Genomic DNA, 23290 nt, shown 5'->3' with positions numbered 1-23290 from the left:
GAAGGAATATACTCCTGGACAGAGCACCTAGCACCAGCAAGAATGACAGAGGATGGAAGGGTCCTACCATCAAAGGTGATGTTCACAACGCGAAGGGGTTGACGGCGACGACCACGAGGGGAACGAGTAAACGAGTCAACCTGGAGGACAGAATGGCCTTAGGCATCAAGGATATGCTGAATATCATCGTGGCAATCCTGCAGATTCCGAACACCGGTTGCAACATGGGGTGGGAGGAGAATAGTGCCAACACTGGCATTCATCTGAACGTTCTTGGAGACCCAAACAGGGATCTCGCCAAGGCAAGATAAGGCAGCCAAGCGGGAAGCTGCATCCTGAGAAGGAGCAGCAACGACACGTGTACCGAGACGAGTGGGGTTGAAAGTCTCCGTGGTGTAGTGGTAAGACACTCGCCTGGCGTCCCGCGAGCGCTATGTCATGGGTTCGTATCCTGGCCGGGGAGGATTTACTGGGCGCAATTCCTTAACTGTAGCCTCTGTTTAACGCAACAGTAAAATGTGTACTTGGATGAAAAAACGATTTTTTCGCGGCAGGGGATCGTATTCCAGGGACCATAGGATTAAGGACTTGCCCGAAACGCTATGCGTACTAGTGACTGTACAAGAATGTAACAACTCTTGTATATATCTCAAAAAAAAAAAAAGTAACAGACGCATCCACGGAATCTACAAGATGCCGATGGAGGGAGAAATCGTCAGGAGGCGCAGAATCAAGAGGGAGGAGATCAAAGTATTTGGCCCATGAAGCAGGACCAAACAAGGCCTGATACACATCAGCACGGGAAGGAATCGAGCGAGTGCGGCCGTGGCGCTGACGGTGTTGAGAACCCCCCAGAGAGAGAGGGGTCAAAAGACGCAGTAGTCACAACGAGAGACTTAGCCGCACCAGGGGACGAAGTGGTCACCACTGGGGGCTGGAGGCTCGACCCAACCACAGAGGAGGGAGGGGAGCTGGGGGAAGAAGTCAGGACGATCAAAGGAGGAGCAAGGTCGGGGCCCAACGCAGCGGGAGCTACAGAGCCTGGTCTTCCAATACAGGCCGACTCGGGGGCTTGGTCGCCCACCCCACGAGCCTGAGAGGGTACAATGGAAACATTCATCGACATAGAGACGAAGAGAAAGAAATTCATCCACGAATGTGCCCCCATACCCACCATGGTGCCACAATTAGAGGCAGGACACCCAACAGGAAGCTATCGCCGATCATGCCGGGGCCCCCTAGGGGTGCGTCGTGACTATACGCCCCACAAACGCCACCTTAAGAACCGTCAGTCCGTCGAGATCGGGTTCAGCGACGAAAGGGGGATTGACAATAAAAAGGTTCCCCTCGCTCGAGACGTTGGGTACTACAGTTCTACGGGTGCAAGAGTATGCCTCCTCAAGCACCCGGGCGTCAAAATAGAAGAAGTCCAAAGAAATAATCCAAAACAAGCAAAAGGTCGGCAGGAAACAACAAGCAGATAGGAGAAGAGGGGGAGAAAAACGAAACATAAGGAAAAGGAAAAGCGATCCGGCACAATTAGAGCAGACAGCAGCAGGAGTGCAAGGCCAGAAAAGGACAGAGGACTGCCCCACGGAGCATCACACTCCGGCAGCCGTCCTCCAAGCCCCCTCACGACGCCAACGGGCCGGATGGGGAGGGGTTTCTTTGTCCAAAGTCTCTAATGCTAATCGGTCGTTGGCGAATTTGGTTAATGCCAATGACACTTTTATGGTGTGTTGGTGTTCTAAGTGGGTGTTACGTCTGATATTAGGGTTACAATAAGGGTAAGGGAATTCCACCTAATATGGTTATCTTGAGATGATTTCGGGGCTTTAGTGTCCCCGCGGCCCGGTCCTCGACCAGGCCTCCCCCCCCAGGAAGCAGTCCGTGACAGCTGACTAACACCCAGGTACCTATTTTACTGCTAGGTAACAGGGGCATAGGGTGAAAGAAACTCTGCCCATTGTTTCTGGCCGGCGCCTGGGATCGAACCCAGGACCACAGGATGACAAGTCCAGCGTGCTGTCTGCTTGGCCGACCGGCTCCCTGTGGTTAGGATAGGCCGAGCCTCCAGGGAAACAGTTCCCAACAAAACAAATATAATAAGGTCTGTCATCTAGAACAAATCACCCTACGCTAAGCAAGAGGGGTGATGGAAACTCCAGCTGAAATTAAACCTAAATATAATTTATTAACCCTTAAACCCACCAAGTAAAACAGAAAAACTTTACCACCTCAGTCTTACGTTATCTCCCTAACTCCACATTGGCAGGAGACGAGATTTACGTACGGCAAACTATTGGTTAAGTCTACTTTTCCTTAAGAGACAACACACTGCAATAACGTAATATCACTATATCTGACACGTGTTCACTAGTCAGTACAACGATCTAATCACTTGGAATTCAAAGCATTTGATTAGGGAACACAGACAAAATTACACATAGAACATCAAGTGGCACGGAACACTTACACATATCTTGCTTATAGTAAAGAATAAGAGGAGGAGGAGGTAAAAATTATGGAGGACGACCACGTTCGACGGAGCCCCAAGTTGCAGCAGAAGTCTCTCCATGTGGCTGATCAGTTGATAAAATGGTAACCATACTTAAATCTCTAAAACAATTTTAAATTGTCTAGTATAAATATATTAAGCATAAATATAACATCCTAGCTTTACAATACACGAACAAATTATTATCACAGAGCCACTACAAACCAGGAGCATCAAAAAGGTTTTACGTCTGACAAGAAAGCGATCATCCGGCATTTGCAAATTGATGATCAGTTCTCTGTATAAAACTTATCAAAGAGAACACTACTTCAAACCTATCTAAAACTCTATAATTTAAATAACACTAATCCCACACATTCAGGTCCTATCACTAAAATACCTCCATGAGTGAAGGATCGCTATATCATATGTAAACAAATGCAATACGATTCTGGATCCATTTGCCAGAGTGCAATATTGGACCCAGGGTCGTAACAGATGGCTTTGTACTATAAATGTTTTGTCTTCTAAAGAGGCTTTTCTTCTCTTATGATGAAAAAATCTATCACCTCTTTATTTCTATGCTGTTTCGCAGGTCATTTCACTCGTTTTCCTATCCGCAAAACTTTGCATTTGGGTGGGATTATTTCTATAGCCATTTCTCTGACCACCTCTAGAGTGAGCTAAGATTCATTTACAATGAATACTAAAATATTGTGTTCTGATTTTTTTCTTTTTTTCTTTGGAAAACATTTCTTGGAAGATGTATTTTATTCGTCAGGATTTTTAAACATATTGGGAACAGTAACCTTCAAATTACCAATCCTGGTGGGCTTGTGCCTTTTTAAACTCACAATAAACTGAACAAATTTGGTTCCACCCTTAGAAATGTTCTGTCCCTCGGTAGCTTGCAGAGAATATATGTAACTAGATCTGATTTGTAATTTAGTTATATTCAAAGAAGTAATATGAGTGTGTGGCTCTCATCACTCCTGGTTCGACTAATGTGTTTCTGGGTATGTAATACTTTTTAGGGTTTTCATCTCTAATGGGAAATCTACATCCGCCTTAGAAAGCTCTTGAAACTTAAACACTCATTGCTCAATATGCATCCAATTCTGTTGTGTGTGTGGTCTATTAATCTGGCTGCTTACTGACATCTTCCTCCTTTTTTGGCTATGAATCAGTTCTGGAGGGTTCTTGGACGTTAGTGTTGTGTTTCTTATGCTGTTTAACCACTATTCTCCAAATTTCCATACATATACTCTCGGTAATGTGATATCTGTATTCTAACTTTTTTTTTTTTTATCTTCCTTTAAGACTTTCATCAATAGCTATCAAACATGGACTTTTCTTTTCTTTCTTTTGTCTCTATGAAACGGAATGTCCGTTCCTCAGCTTGCCCTAGTTTATCCGTTATAATGTCCATCGTGCAAAGAACTGACTTTTATTGACATTTTTCCAATCTATGACTTCTCTGACCATCTGGTTCTCTCCTTTACATAATTCAAGCCAACCTGTCTCTTCTACTCTTCCTCTTTCTACAGCTTTCATTGCCATTGAATATTTAAAGATTGAAATGCAGTATTAACTGACTCCAATTAATATCACCATTTTCTGGTAGATTTCAACTAATTTTCCAACTTATTCACTTGATTTATCTTGATTTTCATTGTGAGAGACTGTATGGACTCACGTAGTTGTGCTTGCCGGGGTTGAGCTTTCGCTCTTTGATCCCGCCTCTCAACTGTCAATCAACTGGTGATTGACAATCAATCAACTGTGTATTTACTATTTGTGTCGGCAGAATCGAGCTATTAGCTTTTCGACCCCACATTTTCTAACCAATTTATTTTGCTTCTATTATGTCTACTACATATATTTCTCTCTGACACACACACACCCAGGATGCAGCCCCTAGCAGCTGTCTAACTCTCAGTATTTACTGTTAGGTGAACAGGGACACCAGGGTGAAAGAAACTATACCCATTTGTTTCTGCCTCTGCCGGGGATCGAACCTGGGCCCTTAGGACTACGGCCCCTCAAAGCGCTGTCCTCTCGCTGCGTGTGTGTGTGTGTGTGTGTGTGTGTGTGTGTGTGTGTGTGTGTGTGTGTGTGTGTGTGTGTGTGTGTGTGTGTGTGTGTGTGTATTTACTATTTGTGTCTGCAGAATCAAGCTATTACCTCTTGGACCTCGCCTTTCTAAGTAATCTATTTTTCCAATGTTATATCTACTACATATATTTCTAACACCCGCACACACACACACACACATCTCCCAGGAAGCAGCCGTCTAACTCCAAAGTACCTATTTACTGTTAGGTGATCAGGAAACATCAGGGTGAAAGAAACTCTGCCCATTTGTTTGTGCTTCGGCCTGGAGTCGAACCTGGGCCCTTATGAACAGTGTTTGCTTCCACAATTTATCTTGATTTTCATTGTGAGAGACTGTATGTACTCACCTTTATTTCATTCCATTTGCCCACTACTCTCACGCTAAAAGTAAGTAAGTAATTATCAAAAGAAGGCACCAAACCGGGAAGGCTATGTAGCACCATCAAATACGCAAAATAATCAGAGGGCGCTAAATATCACCAAGGATGCCAATACGAGAACAAAAACGCATAAGGCGAACGATATCAAAAGTATCCGAGTCACCAAGAATTCTATCGAGGGACAGGTGACCGCGAGGGGCGGTCGGAAAGCAAGACACACGCTCGTCCTGGAAGTCAGGACATTCAAGAAGGACATGCACGACCGTAAGAGGGACAATGCAACTAGGACAATAAGGAGCAGGGCGGCGCTCCATCAAGTGACCATGGGTTAAGCGAGTATGGCCAATACGCAACCTCGCCAGAGCTGTTTCCCACCGCCGGTTACGGTGGAAGGAGGACGGCCACGAGGAAACACAACATTTAAGAGTACGTAGCTTGTTACCAGTAACAGACAACCAAGAAGCCTGCCAATGGGTAAGGACTGAGGAATGGATAACCGGGTAAAAGTCGGAATACGGAATGTCTTTACGAGAGATGGGACAAGAGTGGACAGCTTCCTTAGCGGCAGCATCCGCACGCTCATTTAAAGACACGCCAATATGGCTGGGAACCCAACAAAACTCAACCGACTTAAATTTACTGTGAACGAGAAACAGCCAATGCTGGATCTCGACAACTACTGGATGAACTGGATTAAAGCACCCGAGAGCCATGAGGGCACTACGAGAGTCAACAACAACCACAAAGGAAGACTGACAACGAGAAAGCAGGAGACGAAGAGCATAGAGAATAGCATAAAGTTCCGCTGTAAAGATGCTAGTCTCCGGAGGCAAGCGACACATATAAGTGCGATCAGGAAAAACAACAGAGTAGCCAACACCGTCCGCTGACTTAGACCCATCGGTGAAGACAGAAACGGAGCGGGAGTGAGAAGAAAAGTGCTCGAGGAAAAGGCGTTTTAGAACCGTAGGAGGGGTAAAAGCTTTAGTGATACGAGTCAAGGATGTACAAAACCGCGGAAGAGGGACCCTCCACGGGGGCAAAGAAGGAACAACACGAGGAGAAACATCAGAAATACGAACGGAAAGAGAATCCTGTAGGCGAGATAACCGGACAGAAAGAGGGAGGTGGTGAAGAGGAACAGGAACCGCAGGAGGGGTAAAAGTTAAAGCACGACAGAGGCGAGAGGAAGGATGTTGCAAGGACCGCGCAAGATAGCGAAGACAGTAGCGATCACGGCGGTCCTGGAGAGACAGGAAGCCAGTGTCAACATACAAGCTAAGGACGGGAGTCGAACGAAAGGCACCAGAACTGAGGCGCAACCCAGTATGGTGCAAAGCATCAAGACGGCGAAGAGTAGAAGGAGAAGCAGACGAGTAAGCAGGGCAACCATAATCGAGCTTAGACAGGACGAGAGAGGAATGTAAAGCAAGGAGAGTGCGCCTATCTGCCCCCCAAGAAGTATGGGACAAGACCCGAAGGAGGGTAAGGGCCTTAGAGCACTCAACACGGAGGTAAGAGATATGGGGAGACCAAGACAAACGAGTGTCAAGGAATAACCCCAAAAGCTTCGCGGAATCTTTGTATTCAAGGGGATGACCATAAAGTGACAAAGAGGGACGAAGAACAACCCGTTTCCGCGTAAAAGTCATGGCACAAGTCTTAGAAGTAGAGAACTTGAAGCCATGACCTGTGGCCCAAGACGACACGGCATCAATTGCAAGTTGAAGCCGGCGTTGAAGGAGAGGCGAATCATCACCCTGACAACAAAGGGTAAGATCATCGACATAGAGAGCGGAGAAGACACCAGAAGGAAGAGAGGAAAGAAGACCATTGAGGGCAACCAGAAAAAGAGTAGTGCTCAGAACACTACCCTGGGGCACACCTTCGTATTGCTGAAAAGAGGGAGACAGAGCGGTACCAAGGCGCACCCGAAAGGAACGACGAGAGAGGAAGCTGCGGAGAAAGAGAGGGAGATGACCACGAAGGCCAAAAGAATGAAGTTGAGATAGGATATGATAACGCCAAGTGGTGTCGTAAGCCTTTTCTAGGTCAAAAAGGACGGCAACAACGGAGGTCTTCGCAGCAAAAGCAGTACGAATATAGACCTCCAAGTTCACCAGGACATCTGTCGTGCTGCGGCACTTGCGGAAACCAAATTGAGAAGGGGAGAGGAGGTGATGGTGTTCCAGGAACCACATCAGACGAACGTTAACCATACGTTCAAAGAGTTTGCAGACACAACTTGAGAGCAATAGGGCGAAAGTCCTTAGGGGAAGTACCCAGAGACCCCGGTTTGCGAACAGGGAGGACAACGGCATCGAGCCAGTCCTCAGGGACTGACGACGACTCCCAGATCCGATTATACAGACTCAGTAAATACTGAGACGTGCTCGGAGGGAGATGGCGAAGCATCTCATAATGAATACCATCGGAGCCCGCTGCCGTAGAACCGCAGAGGGCCAGGGCAGAACGAAGTTCAGAGAGAGAGAATGGATCATTATAGGGAAGCTGAAGATGAGTGCAGAAATCTAAAGGACGAGACTCAAGGACAGGTTTACGAAGAAGGAAAGATTGGGGAAGATGAAGACCAGAGCTAACAGAAGAAAAGTGGGAACCCAGTTCGGAAGCGACCTGCAACGGGTCCGCCACAAGAGTATCATGGAGGTGAAGGACCGGTGAAACATCGGGAACGAACTTACCCGCTATCTTGCGGATACGCTTCCAGATCTGGGCCAGAGGGGTTTCGGACGTAATTGTCGAGACATAAGATGCCCAACATTCACGTTTAGCCGTACGGATGGCCCTACGGGCCACCGCACTCGCTTTCCGAAAGAAAAGAAAAGAATCGGTCGTCTGCCTACGGCGGTGCTTCTTCCAGGCTGCACGCTTACAGCGGACAGCCCGAGCACAGTCCGCATTCCACCAGGGAACGCACTTCCGTGGACCCCGAGAGGAAGAGCGAGGAATAGAGCGGAGGGCAGCGTCGAAGACAGCGTCATGAAAAAGGAGGAGAGCGCGAGAGAGGGGCAGAAGGGAGAGGTCAGAGAGAGTAGCACTGAGGGAAAATAGGGTCCAGTCCGCCTTAGCAAACTGCCACCTAGGGAAAGAGAGGGAAGGGCGAAAAGAGAAAAAGGAAACAAGGATGGGGAAATGATCACTTCCATGGAGGTCATCAAGAACCTGCCACGTGAAATCTAAGTAAAGAGAAGAAGAGCAGAGAGAAAGATCAAGACAAGAAAGGGTGCGAGTTCGAGAGTCCAAATGAGTGGGCTCACCAGAATTCAGAAGAGACAGGGAAGAAGAGAGGAGAAACGGTTCAAGGAGGCGACCCCGGGTATTCGTCAGAACGTCACCCCAAAGAGAATGACGACAATTGAAGTCACCCAGCAGGAGCACAGGCTCCAGCAAGGAGTCTAGGAGGTGTTTCAAATCAGGAAGAGAGAGCGGGACACTCGGGGGGAGATAAATGGAACAAACTGTGTACCATTTCCCCACAAAGATACGAGCAGCAGAACAATGGAGAGGCGAAGGAAAAAGTAAAGGAACAAAGGGAACATCAGCCCGAATCAAAAGAGCAGAAGAATTAGAAGCCCCAGCAATGGCTGGGGGGGGGAGAGAAAGGAATAGCCACGAAAACGACCAGGACGAGCACCAAGCATTGGCTCCTGGAGACAGACACAAAGGGGCGAAAACCGCGAAATCAGAAGTTGGAGTTCGAGGAAATTGGCGTAATAACCTCGAACGTTCCATTGAAGAATGGACAACGACGAGAAGAGAAAGGACAAAAACAGAGAACAAGGAAGAAACAAAGGCGAAAGAGCAACAGAGCACGTTAAAGAATATCAGGGTCGGGATCAGGGTCAGCAAAGTCAGGGTTAGGGGGCATGGGTAAACTGAGCAAAGACGGAGGGAAGGAAACGGGAGAACAGATCAGAGGTGGGCGGGCGGGGTCCGGAGGAGGAGGAGGAAGAGGAGGAGACAACGGAGAGGAGCAGTCAAGGACAGCAGTAGGAAGAGGGGGAGTAGGAAGAGGGGGAGTAGAAAGAGGGGAGCGCACCCCAGCAAGAGCAGCAACCGAAAGGGAAGCAGGGGCCAAAGAAACCTCCATAGCAGGAACAGGGGGCGCAACCACTGAAACGGGAGGGGAAGGAGCAACAGAGCCAGAAGTGAAGTAGGAGCTAAGGAAGAAAGCGAAGCCTTCTTACCCGCCGGGGAAGAGGAAGGAGAGGAGCCAGGCTTACGCTTCTGACTTAAAGAGACAGGTGTCCCAGCAACTACGTACCGGGCAACGGATTCCAGTGTCTCAACAGGAGAAGCCGAACGAGAGCACACACGACGGCCGTTAGGAGAGCGATGGACATCCGCCTGCACCGACAGGCGGCGGGGAGAGCCGATAGATGGAGGAAGAGGATGGGAAGGAGGATCGGAGGGGGACGAGGAAGAAGACACAGGAGACATGACAGACCGGGTTGAAAGAAGGGGAACCCCAGACAGAGGACCAGGAGGGGGACCCCTCGGGAAAGAACTCAAAGGAACAGAGGAGGGGGCAGTGGGCGTATCAGGGTCCAAGGCCCGGAAACGGTTGAGAGTCTGAGGAAGGGGGGAAGGACGAGGAGAGGAAGAGCGCAACACGCGAGCATAAGGGATGTTAGTATAAGGCGGGAGCCGGCGAACCTGGCACCTCGCCTCAGGAAAAGACAAACGCTCCCGGTGCTTCAGGTTAAGGACGGCCGCCTCAAGCTTGTAATGGACACAGGCACGGGAGAACGTAGGATGGGCCTCACCGCAGTTGAGGCAGCGAGCTTGGGGAGAAGTGCACTCCGACTTAGAGTGACCTTCACTCCCACACAAAGGACAGAGAGAGACAGTCCCAGAGCAGCGGAGGGCACCATGCCCAAACCTCCAGCACTTATTACAAAGTCGAGGAGAAGGAATATACTCCTGGACAGAGCACCTAGCACCAGCAAGAATGACAGAGGATGGAAGGGTCCTACCATCAAAGGTGATCTTCACAACGCGAAGGGGTTGACGGCGACGACCACGAGGGGGACGAGTAAACGAGTCAACCTGGAGGACAGAATGGCCTTGGGCATCAAGGATATGCCGAATATCATCGTGGCAATCCTGCAGATTCCGAACACCGGTTGCAACATGGGGTGGGAGGAGAATAGTGCCAACACTGGAATTCATCTGAACGTTCTTGGAGACCCGAACAGGGATCTCGCCAAGGCAAGATAAGGCAGCCAAGCGGGAAGCCGCATCCTGAGAAGGAGCAGCAACGACACGTGTACCGAGACGAGTGGGGTTGAAAGTAACACACGCATCCACGGAATCTACAAGATGCCGATGGAGGGAGAAATCGTCAGGAGGCGCAGAATCAAGAGGGAGGAGATCAAAGTATTTGGCCCATGAAGCAGGACCAAACAAGGCCTGATACGCATCAGCACGGGAAGGAATCGAGCGAGTGCGGTTGGGGCGCGAACGGCGTTGAGAACCCCTAGAGAGAGAGGGGTCAAAAGGCGCAGTAGTCACAACGAAAGACTTAGCCACACCAGGGGACGAAGTGGTCACCACCGGGGGCTGGAGGCTCGACCCAACCTCAGAGGAGGGAGGGGAGCTGGGGGAAGAAGTCAGGACGGTCAAAGGAGGAGCAAGGTCGGGGCCCAACGCAGCGGGAGCTACAGAGCCTGGTCTTCCAATACAGGCCGACTCGGGGGCTTGGTCGCCCACCCCACGAGCCTGAGAGGGTACAACGGAAACATTCAACGACATAGAGACGAAAAGTGACAAATTCATCCACGAATGTGCCCCCATACCCACCATGGAGCCACAATTAGAGGCAGGACACCCAACAGGAAGCTATCGCTGATCATGCCGGGGCCCCCTAGGGGTGCGTCGTGAGTATACGCCCCACAAACGCCACCTTAAGAACCGTCAGTCCGTCGAGATCGGGTTCAGCGACGAAAGGGGGATTGACAATAAAAGGTTCCCCTCGCTCGAGACGTCGGGTACTACAGTTCTACGGGTGCAAGAGTATGCCTCCTCAAGCACCCGGGCGTCAAAATAGAAGAAGTCCAAAGAAATAATCCAAAACAAGCAAAAGGTCGGCAGGAAACGACAAGCAGATAGGAGAAGAGGGGGGAGAAAAACGAAACATAAGGAAAAGGAAAAGCGATCCGGCACAATTGGAGAAGACAGCAGCAGGAGTGCAAGGCCAGAAAAGGACAGAGGACTGCCCAACGGAGCATCACACTCCGGCAGCCGTCCACCAAGCCCCCTCACGACGCCAACGGGCCAGAAGGGGAGGGGGTGAAAGATTGAAAGATAGTGAATGATTCCCTCCCTGAGAATTCTCTCTATAAGGATGCAGATGTGTGATGTCAAACTGATCGACCAGTTGTTTTCTGTCGAGCTCTTTCTGCCTTTTTGGAAAATATGGGTGACATTTGCATATTTCTTAGCTAGGGGGACTTCCCCTTGGTTCAGAGATTTTGTGAAAAGTAATTTCGGCTGTAGGCATTGTCCTTATGCCAATTCCTTTATGACTTTGGATTGGATTCCATGCACACCTGGGGATTTTGAGTCTTTTAGGTTGTTAGTGATTATGACAACTAAAAGACCTTATGCATGTTATGGTGATATCCCAAAATTCATTCTTTTCATCTCCTTCAAACATTTGTGTGGTTGATAGGATGTCATCTAACCTTTCTAGTGTGGACATTGATGTAAAATATTAATTTAGTGTGTTTGCTGCCTATTTATGAGGGCATAAACAAGAAACTTTAACATGTTCAATTTAAATTATTTTTCTATTTGGCAGAATAGAATTGCTAAAACCTCCTACTGACAGAAGTTTCAGCCCGATAAGACAATACTTATTATATCCAATAACAAAATTAAATGAAAAGGCATATTTTCAAGAAATACCATAAAATAGAAGTTAGATTTTATTTTTATCATCGACTTGAGAATGATGGTCCAGGACAGACCGAAACGTCGTCGTCCCTTCACTTTCTAGTGTGTGTCTGGGCAACAGGAGAGAACACTTTAAATTTACTGTTTTCTTGACGTTGAGAAACCTTAGGAGGACGGGCTACATTTATATACCACGAGGATCCAGGTCAGGGCCGTCTTAACAGCATTATGGGCCCCATGGGAAAACCAGTGCCCTATGGCCCCCGACGACAACCACTCACAGGAATAAAAAGTAAATGAATGATAATATTCAACATATATATTTATTTTATTGCCACTTCAACAAAACTGGTGTTAAAATATAAGCTGCTGCTTACAGTATGTTATTTATCAACATGATAAACATTTGAACAATTCACTAGGCTTGAAAAACACAATAATACTCGGTAAGCAACACAGATTACATGTCACAGTATGAAATTACTAGGAACCTCTTATTATAACAAGCAGTTCCGACACTTATTTTCATATAACTGTTTTATTATTGACATCCTGAAGACCATTGGCTTCAGGATGCGAATAATAAAACAATTATATGAAAAGAAATGCCGGAAATGCTTGTTATAATAAGAGGTTCCTAGTAATTTCATACTGTGACATCTTGTCTGTGTAGCTGTGTCATTTTCCAGGCACATGATTGAAAGCCAGTTCAAATGATGCTGCCCCATTGTGCTACGAAGCAGATTTTTTTTATAAGTTTGTGTCTTGAAAAAGAACGTTCTCCTGTACAGTTGATCACCATCATGCACATGAACACGCTGAGTGCAAGTTCATCATTCGAGAATACAGATTTCAAATTGTCCGAATTTTTTTTCCTGTACAGTGCTGGGAGTCACAAATTTCATCAAGAGCCGTGTAGTGCTTGAGATGCTCGCACTCCTTTAAAAGGTCATCATAATTCAGGTCTTTGTGATACATATTAGCCTGATGTTCACACATTTTCTTTAGTGCATCAGAAGCAATGGTTTTTCAATTCACTGAAGACAGAAAACAAATTTTAAATCTGTGAATAAGCCTCTTCACGTTTAGTCAGTTCAAAGATTAGAGTGTCCAGAATAGGGAGGAAAGTTTCCTCATCGATTTTTTCGGTTTTAATGAGAACTACCTCGTCTGCTGAGCCATCAAATCTACTAAGACGCACACAACGTTTTCTTTCCCGTTTTTTCCATCACTGTAATCTGTATCTGGCTGCTCTGGCCACATACTCCTGGCTTTGAATTCATTTTCACTAAATTTGTCTCTATTTCCTGAAGATAGATTTTCATAGACTTGAGAAGATTCGTGGCAACAAGGATGTTCACATCCTTTGATTGCAGGACCTTGTTTGTTTTGTTCATTCTTTCTAGCTTGTCATTCTAAAGAATTGTGAGAAAGATTGTTTCCAGGTTTTCCATTGTTTTGCTTAATCCTCTGCCTCTCGCCTTGCTGTTCATTGTCAGCTGATAGTGAATCTAGTGTATGTTTTCTTTTCTCGAACCCCCCCCCCCCCCCCCCCCCGTACAGAACATGGACAGAATGAAAATGTGCTAACCATCATGTATCAGACAGACGTTTGACCTCAAAATCTTTTCCTAAAGATGGTGTCAATAAATTCCAGAGATGAGTAGAACCAGCAAAAAATAAATACAGATGCTGAACAAATTTAAAGATTTTGACAGTCTGTAGACAACACTCTGCTGCTTTTTTTCCCACTAAGTTCAGGCTATATCCAGCACAGGGAGATATAGATGGCAATCTCATTGAGTTGAATCCGTGCTTTCAATCCAGTATATCGTGCAGACATTTTTGAGACTTTTTATTGATAAAAAAAACACAAAATACACACAAAAAACCATATACAAGAAAACCATGATTACATACATAAGACACAGAATACAGTAATACAACAGTCAAAGAACCCAAACACAAGAATAATCAAAAGTGAAATACACATGATACAAAGCATATAACAAACCCCAACACGGGCACATAAAACAAAGCTAAAAGCAGTATAGGACAGGTCCCACACGAGACACCACGCCACCTGCCGGCAGAGACGGAGTTCATCCGGATGGAAACGACAGTCCCAAACTGGCCAAAATACCGTCGAAGCAAAGCTTCCGTGAATTCAACCGTGAATTCAAACGGCACACCATGCAGGGCCACATACGTCACCGAGCAGCACTGGTCAGAGATGGTGACGGTACCACCGTCCCCAAGGAGAGGAGGAGAGCGCCCATCGTAACGGGCCACGTAGTCTCTATAGACAGCAGCGGAGTTAAACTTAACAAGTGCCCGATGGGTGGACAGCAATTGGAGCCCATACACATCGGCAACACACACACACACACGCAGCATATCCAACAGGACAATCTCAAGGGCTAGGTAAGACGCACGTCCAGAAAATTCCAGACCCACGGTCTCAGAGCGGCGAATAGGGGGGAGGGGGGTCCCCATGGCGCCGACCCAACAACACCCTCCCACACGGAACGCCTAGCAACGACTGGGGCGCGCTTGGCGACCACGTCTAGACCCCCTGGCGGTCAGGCCAGCAATCTTTTTGAGACATTAGCCTATGACTGGCCAACAGTTTGATAGTGGAATTTTGTTCTCATTAAGAGAACAATAAAAACTAATAAAATAAACAATTTACATTAAACAATAGAACAATACAATTTTAAGAGAACCTAAAATCCATTAAGAAAATTTCAAATAACTAGATAATACACGTAGAAACTGTAAAGGTAAAATAGTTGAACAAATGTAAGGAAACACTCTGCCCAGTATGGGTGATCAACAAGTGAAATACACTTTAACAAATAAGTTGTGTGAAGACACCTAAAAAAAGAAGTTTGAGGTCAGATTCGACAAAGAATTCAATAGTCAGAATAGGTAAATTATAAAGCTAGAGATACCGCAAGCCTAGTAGGCGGGAATAAAGTCTTCACATCCCTGTGATAACTGATAGGTAAGTACTGATTGTGTTGTAGAAATACCTAGGCAAACTACCATAGATGAGTAGGAAGACAAACAGCTCTTGGAAGTCAACGCCAACTACTGTAAGATAATGATGGATACAAGGGTCAGTATATGAAAAAGATATTAATTAAGATTAATTTAATTTTTCTCTCTTTCTGAAATTAATTTCAGAAAGAGAGAGACTTCAGAGGAAATGTAATCCCAGCACTAACAACGTATGTTATGTATCATTTGCAGCACATGAAAAGCAAGGAAACTGGGTTTTAAAATCTTAAACAAGAACTTTTTTTAACAGTTTATTCAGCCAAAATCTGACCAGAAAATATCTTCAACTCCAGTAAAAAATCCATGTCTCGTAAAATTCAGACAAATATTGAAAGCGGGAGGATAAACGAAACTTTTCAAGATTCTTTCTTGAGAATCATATATATATACTTATATCGTGCATATGCAAATATATCGAATTCGAAATGGTCCACGACAGACTGAAATGTTGTCACTTCTGTATTTTCAGATATGTGGGTTGAGTATAATATTTTCACCCACTTTAGTTGTACTTTCTCTCTGTAAATTTAAAATTGGTAAAATTTAAAATTTGTCACTTCCTTTGCAAAATATAAACAATTACAAATAATATTTTAAAGTCACTTCTCTGATATCATAAGACAGCTGAAATAATTCTTTATTTAATAAATAAATAAGTTTATTTATTTTTTATCATTCTTACTGAACATTTACAAACAAATTTTGACATAAAACTTTGAAAAAAATTATTATAACAAATAATTTATCTACAAGAATATATATTATCGCCGTTGTGTAGAACCTTTCAACTTGCACTGTGTAAAAACACTGAACTCAAATAAAAGTACAAAGGCACTTAGATTTCAGGATAAAGTTTTTCTGATTTTTTTGCTGCTAAAAAGCGATGCCGGCGAGGTCAACATTACATGTCTTAATTAAAGTAGCTTAGAATATACATTCAATTTTGTTATTAATAAATCAAGATATTTTATTAATAAATCAAGATAAGTTTACGTAACAGTTGGAGCTGTTTTTCAAAAAAAGCATGTTTTTATCTGTCACAGGTGTGGCATCAAGATAGTAGGTTTATAAAAACACGCGCCAATTCGAATGCAACGTTGTGTCAAAATTTCAAAGCAATCGGTAAAAGTTTTCCCTCACATGAAAAACACACGAAAAAACAGTTTAAAAAAAACTAGTTTTTCCCTTCACAGACGTGACATCAATAAAGTATGTATATAAAAACACGCTCTAATACGAATGGAACGTGAAAATTGCAAAGCAATTGGTGAAGAACTTTCGGAGATTAGCGATTTTGAACAAACGAGCATTTACATTTTTATTTATATAGATATATACCACTCAATGATGCACATGTAATATAAGAATACGAAACATTCTTCATAGCCCATACGGAGGATCCTCGTCCATTCGTTCATAACCAGGCACATACCTTCTTTATCTCTCTCCAGCTTTTCCTTCTCTGCCCTCACAATATTTATCCGAACACACTCTTAACTATTTAATTTTACATTAGTCGCATACGGGCCTGGAACATGATATTTTACGTCTTTAAAAACGTTCGTTACTTATAACTTCTGCACTGGATTCATTCTTCTTACTTTTATTTCAGCCTAATAAACCCGTCTTTCCTTTCTGTGAGCTGAGCAGGCAAAGCTTGCAGATCCAAGGCTATTTGTAATTATTTTGTGATGTAGCGGTATGTATATCACATGGTGGTTCACGGTGAGTTCTCTGCGTCCCTAATCCAAACATTCTGATAGTGTTAGAATGTTCTCATTAATTATCTAAATATTTCTCACTAAATTCAATAAACAGACAAATTTCCATTTTCATCCTGGTATTTGTAACTATTCCCTGTAAATATAGCATAAATAAAAACATTTCAAAGAAGTAATGCTATAATTGTGAGTTTAGAGTATAATACTCACTCTTCTAAATTAATTTTAAACTATTTATTTAACAGAATGTAGAATGAACGTATTATCACCGTGACATCATTCAATTTGAAAAGCTCATGTTCTTACAAAATAGAATTTGAACAGCTGGTCCTCTGCCTTGATTTGGTTATGTTTTCTCATTCTAATTATGTAACTAAGTAAGCTGCTTTAATTGTTTAACAACAAACACTGTTTATGGGTATCACCCTCGTTACCCGGGGCCCCCGTGACCCACCCTCGTTACCCGGGGCCCCCGTGACCCACCCTCGTTACCCGGGGCCCCCTGACCCACCCTCGTTACCCGGGGCCCCCGTGACCCACCCTCGTTACCCGGGGCCCCCGTGACACACCTTCGTTACCCGGGGCCCCCGTGACCCACCCTCGTTCCCTGGGGCCCCCGTGACCCACCCTCGTTACCCGGGGCTCCCGTGACCCACCCTCGTTACCCGGGGCCCCCGTGACACACCTTCGTTACTCGGGGCCCCCGTGACCCACCCTCGTTACCCGGGGCCCCCGTGACCCACCCTCGTTACCTGGGGCCCCCGTGACACACCTTCGTTACTCGGGGCCCCCGTGACCCACCCTCGTTACCCGGGGCCCCCGTGACCCACCCTCGTTACCCGGGGCCCCCGTGACCCACCCTCGTTACCCGGAGCCCCCGTGACACACCTTCGTTACTCGGGGCCCCCGTGACCAACCCTCGTTACCCGGGGCCCTCGTTACCCGGGGGCCCCCGTGACCCACCCTCGTTACCCAGGGCCGCGCGTGACCCACCCTCGTTACCCGGGGCCCCCGTGACCCACCCTCGTTACCCGGGGCCCTCGTTACCCGGGGCCCTCGTTACCCGGGGCCCTCGTTACCCGGGGCCCTCGTTACCCGGGGCCCCCGTGACCCACCCTCGTTACCCAGGGCCGCGCGTGACCCACCCTCGTTACCCGGGGCCCCCCCGTGACCCACCCTCGTTACCCGGGGCCCCCGTGACCCACCCTCGTTACTCTGGGCCCCCGTGACCCACCCTCGTTACCTGGGGCCCCCGTGACCCACCCTCGTTAAACGGGGCCCCCGTGACACACCCTCGTTACCCGGGGCCCCCGTGACCCACCCTCGTTACCCGGGGCCCTCGTGACACACCCTCGTTACCCGGGGCCCCGTGACACACCCTCGTTACCCGTGACCCACCCTCGTTACCCGGGTCCCCCCGTGACCCACCCTCGTTACCCTGGGCCCCCGTGACCCACCCTCGTTATCCGGGTCCCCCGTGACCCACCCTCGTTACCCGGGGCCCCCGTGACCCACCCTCGTTATCCGGGTCCCCCGTGACCCACCCTCGTTATCCTGGGCCCCCGTGACCCACCCTCGTTATCCGGGTCCCCCGTGACCCACCCTCGTTACCCTGGGCCCCCGTGACCCACCCTCGTTATCCGGGTCCCCCGTGACCCACCCTCGTTACCCGGGGCCCCCGTGACCCACCCTCGTTACCCGGGTCCCCCCGTGACCCACCCTCGTTACCCGTGACCCACCCTCGTTACCCGGGGCCCCCATGACCCACCCTCGTTATCCGGGTCCCCCGTGACCCACCCTCGTTACCCGGGGCCCCCGTGACCCACCCTCGTTACCTGGGGCCCCCGTGACCCACCCTCGTTACCCGGGGCCCCCGTGACCCACCCTCGTTATCCGGGGCCCTCGTGACCCACCCTCGTAACCCGGGGCCCCCGTGACACACCCTTGTTACCCGGGGCCCCTGTGACACACCCTTGTTACCCGGGACCCCCGTGACACACCCTTGTTACCCAGGGACCCCGTGACACACCCTTGTTACCCAGGGACCCCGTGACACACCCTTGTTACCCGGGACCCCCGTGACACACCCTTGTTACCCGGGACCCCCGTGACACACCCTTGTTACCCAGGGACCCCGTGACACACCCTTGTTACCCAGGGACCCCGTGACACACCCTTGTTACCCAGGGACCCCCGTGACACACCCTTGTTACCCAGGGACCCCCGTGACCCACCCTCGTTACCCGGGGCCCCCGTGACCCACCCTCGTTACCCAGGGCCCCCGTGACACACCTTCGTTACCCGGGGCCCCCGTGACCCACCCTCGTTACCCGGGGCCCCCGTGACCCACCCTCGTTACCCAGGGCCCCCGTGACACACCTTCGTTACCCGGGGCCCCCGTGACCCACCCTCGTTACCCGGGGCCCCCGTGACCCACCCTCGTTACCCAGGGCCCCCGTGACACACCTTCGTTACCCGGGGCCCCCGTGACCCACCCTCGTTACCCGGGGCCCCCGTGACCCACCCTCGTTACCCAGGGCCCCCGTGACACACCTTCGTTACCCGGGGCCCCCGTGACCCACCCTCGTTACCCGGGGTCCCCGTGACCCACCCTCGTTACCCAGGGCCCCCGTGACACACCTTCGTTACCCGGGGTCCCCGTGACCCACCCTCGTTACCCAGGGCCCCCGTGACACACCTTCGTTACCCGGGGCCCCCGTGACCCACCCTCGTTACCCGGGGCCCCCGTGACCCACCCTCGTTACCCAGGGACCCGTGACCCACCCTTGTTATCCAGGACCTCCACCTCCTGTGCTCCCGTGATTGAACAGAAGGATTTTTAACGTATCCAGAATATTTGAGAGTTTCATTACATATTCCTAGCAAAGAAACGTATCTGGTTTACTTAACAAGCTGGTTCCTCAGCTTCAGTATACTGAACACGTTACATCATTATATACACCAGAAGATGTCCTATATCCCCATTAAAGTCTCACTCTCCGTCCCGTACCATATTCCAGCCTCCTGCCACCCCTCACTGAGCTGATGATCTGGGCGACGCTCCTCGTTACCCTGCCAGGCATAACACTTCCCTCAGAACACTTCTCTATCCCCCTCAGACTACCGGAGGGTCTGGAGGACGTGTCCCGCTACCCCTACCTCTTCGCCGAGCTCCTGGCTGACCCCTCCTGGTCCCTGGAAGACCTCAGGAACCTCGCTGGACACAATCTCCTCAGGGTCATGAGGGATGTCGAGAAGGTGAGCCATGTTTTGGTAACGTGTGGTGAGCTGGGTTGTGGTGAGCTGTGTTGTGGTGAGCTGTGTTCAGGTGAGCTGTGATGTAGTGAGCTGTGTTGTGGTGAGATGTGTTGTGTTGTGGTAAGATGTGTTGTGGTGAGCTGTGTTGTTGCGAGCTGTGTTGTGGTGAGCTGAGTTGTGGTGAGCTGTGTTGTGGTGAGCTGTATTGTGGTGAGCTGTGTTGTAGTGAGCTGTGTTGTAGTGAGCTGTATTGTGGTGAGCTGTGTTGTGGTGAGCTGTATTGTGGTGAGCTGTGCTGTGGTGAGCTGTATTGTGGTGAGCTGTGTTGTAGTGAGCTGTGTGCTGGTGAGCTGTGTTGTAGTGAGCTGTGTTGTAGTGAGCTGTATTGTGGTGAGCTGTGTTGTGGTGAGCTGTGTTGTGGTGAGCTGTGTTGTGGTGAGCTCTGTTGTGGTGAGCTGTGTTGTGGTGAGCTGTGTTGTGGTGAGATGTGTTGTGGTGAGATGTGTTGTGGTGAGCTGTGTTGTGGTGAGATGTGTTGTGGTGAGCTGTGTTGTGGTGAGATGTGTTGTGGTGAGCTGTGTTGTGGTGAGCTGTGTTGTGGTGAGCTGTGTTGTGGTGAGCTGTGTTGTGGTGAGATGTGTTGTGGTGAGCTGTGTTGTGGTGAGCTGTGTTGTGGTGAGCTGTGTTGTGGTGAGATGTGTTGTGGTGAGATGTGTTGTGGTGAGCTGTGTTGTGGTGAGATGTGTTGTGGTGAGCTGTGTTGTGGTGAGATGTGTTGTGGTGAGCTGTGTTGTGGTGAGCTGTGTTGTGGTGAGCTGTGTTGTGGTGAGATGTGTTGTGGTGAGCTGTGTTGTGGTGAGATGTGTTGTGGTGAGCTGTGTTGTGGTGAGCTGTGTTGTGGTGAGCTGTGTTGTGGTGAGATGTGTTGTGGTGAGATGTGTTGTGGTGAGCTGTGCTGTGTTGTGGTGAGCTGTGTTGTGGTGAGATGTGGTGTGGTGAGATGATCTTTGCTGGTGATCTGGGTGTTAGTAAGCTGAAATGGATGAGTGGACTGACCAGTCGTGAATTAAATGGTTCTAATAAAATTTGGCAAGTAGTGAACTTGTGTGCTTGTGTGATCTTGTGTGCTAGATATTTTATTTGTACTGTACTTTGTTTTTAAGGGCCTGATGACTTCCAATTCTTGTGAACAGTCAGTGTGGTCTAGCGGGTAAAGTACTGGATACGCTAAGTTGCATGGTGCCCTGGCTGTCTAGGTTCGAATCCTTCAGGGGTGAGGAGTTTTCGGTTGCATATTGGCTTAGGGAGACCATTCAAGCTAGTTCGCATTTATGTTGCTCACGTGGCCCCCAACATGCGAAGTGATTCGATGAAATATCTGTCCCAAAAATTATTATTCTTGGCAGCTCTTTTTCCCCGAACTTGAACGAATCCGCCAAATAGTTGTAAACAACGATTACAGCATTACAGCAAAAAGTTTGGCCGCCATATGACTGAAGGTAATGAAGTCCCAGGGATGGAAAATCGCCCCCTCCCCCCCAGAGAAGACATTGTAGTGTATTTTAAAAATACATTTACTCAGGCATACAAGAAGGATGATAAGGTGATACGAGTCATAACTGACAGGAATTACAACCCTTGCAGTGAAAACGTAATGATGTGTTCTGTCATTTATTATGACAACGCTCGTACATCTTCCCTAATTATGATAAATAACATAGCTGCCTCCTTTGACAAAGGGAGGTGTACTAATGTAGTGTATCAATATACATGCAACTCTGGAGACTGTGCATATGCTACATTGGGCACACAACGAATACATTGACTAGACGCCTTACACTTCATTTGCAAGATGGAAGTATTAAGCAACATCATTATCAATACCACAATATTATCCTTAATCGCCAAGACATAGTGAAAGATAAGACAATAATCACACACACTGACGACCGAAGGAGGCTTCGCTTGCTTGAGGCTGTGTTCATTTAGGAGCTGACACCAGTAATCAACATACAGATGAATTCGGTATCGAGCATACAACTGTTCGATGGTCCTCCATTGATCCAGAGGGAAAATGTAAAACCTGGCCGACAGATAGAAGCCGGAGTCAGGCAACAATCACCTCACCCGACCCTTCACCGCTCTCTACGAATTAGGGTGTTAGGTTGATCGTAGAGTGAGTTGTCCCCATGCTTATAAATGTCTATCATCATCCTGATTGTTTCGTCCACAGACACGTTGGTAAACAGTGACTCCACATTCAAAGAGACTCTTATCCCTCTGGCCCGTGCTGCTCCCCGCAGAAAATCAACGAATTCCTTTGGAGACTTCAGGCTAAAAGCACAAGGCAAATAAGGCACGACACGGCGTCGAAATAATCAGGATGATGATGGACAGAGTGTATCGTGATCCGGCTTGTATACTTCTTGACATACTAGAGAGAATACTGAGAAAGTTACTCGAAGCCTGCACTAAAGAGCAGGCCGACCGGCTCGGGAGCCAGTCGGCCGAGCGGACAGCACACTGGACTTATGATCCTGTGGTCCCGGGTTCGATCCCGGGCGCCGGTGAGAGACAATGGGCAGAGTTTCTTTCCCCCTATGCCATTGTTACCTAGCAGTAAAATAGGTACCTGGGTGTTAGTCTGCTGTCACGGGCTGCTTACTAGGGGTGGAAGCCTGGTCGAGGACCGGGCCGCGGGGACACTGAAAAGAGCCCCGAAATCATCTCAAAATCTCAAGAGGCACCCTTCTCGAGTCCCAATGGGCACATGTATAAGCAAGAAGATGGGGTCGCCATGGGTTCTCCCCTAGGTGTCCTGTTTGAGAACTTCTACATGAGTACCATAGAGCACAGGGTTTTAGTTGATATGGACTTGAAACCCGCCATATACTGCAGGTACGTTGATGACATATTTTTGCAGGTACCTGATGTCAGACGTTTGCAGCTGCTGAAGGAGGCATTCAAACAAAATTCGGTGTTAAGTTTCACTTACGAGATGGAGAGTGATGGGAAGCTGCCCTTTCTAGATGCAACAGTTATGGTGAGGAATGGTGACTTCCGCACGGCAGTCTACACTAAGGAAACTAACATAGGAATGTGCCTTAATGCCAACAGTGACTGCCCAGACAGGTACAAGAGGAGTGTTGTCAATCCTAAGTTGACTGAGCTCTCACTCACAGCTCTGGTTGGAAGCAGGTCGACAAAGACCTCTGTAGAGTAACGCAGGTTCTAGTCAACAATGGCTTCTCTAACGGTTATGTTGAAGACGTCATCAAAAGAAAAGTGAAACGTCATGCAATCTCAGAAGAGTCAACTAACACAACACAGGTACCTCC

The 23290-nt window shown here is 48.0% G+C and overlaps 1 protein-coding gene across 1 annotated transcript in view; it reads left to right on the top strand.

The window, feature by feature from the left end:
* LOC123754172 (dipeptidase 1) overlaps positions 1-23290 on the top strand; it is a 279527-nt gene that overhangs the window by 242260 nt on the left and 13977 nt on the right. The window contains exons 9-11 of the mRNA XM_069309114.1: positions 19814-19952; positions 22876-23084; positions 23135-23282. Coding sequence (XP_069165215.1) covers positions 19814-19952; positions 22876-23084; positions 23135-23282 — 496 coding nt within the window. The remainder of the gene's footprint in view (positions 1-19813; positions 19953-22875; positions 23085-23134; positions 23283-23290) is intronic.

The sequence above is a fragment of the Procambarus clarkii genome, chromosome 6, assembly GCF_040958095.1.
Source record: "Procambarus clarkii isolate CNS0578487 chromosome 6, FALCON_Pclarkii_2.0, whole genome shotgun sequence".
NCBI lineage: Eukaryota > Metazoa > Arthropoda > Malacostraca > Decapoda > Cambaridae > Procambarus > Procambarus clarkii.
Note: the sequence above shows the minus strand (reverse complement) of the source record. Positions and strands in the feature narration are given on the sequence as shown.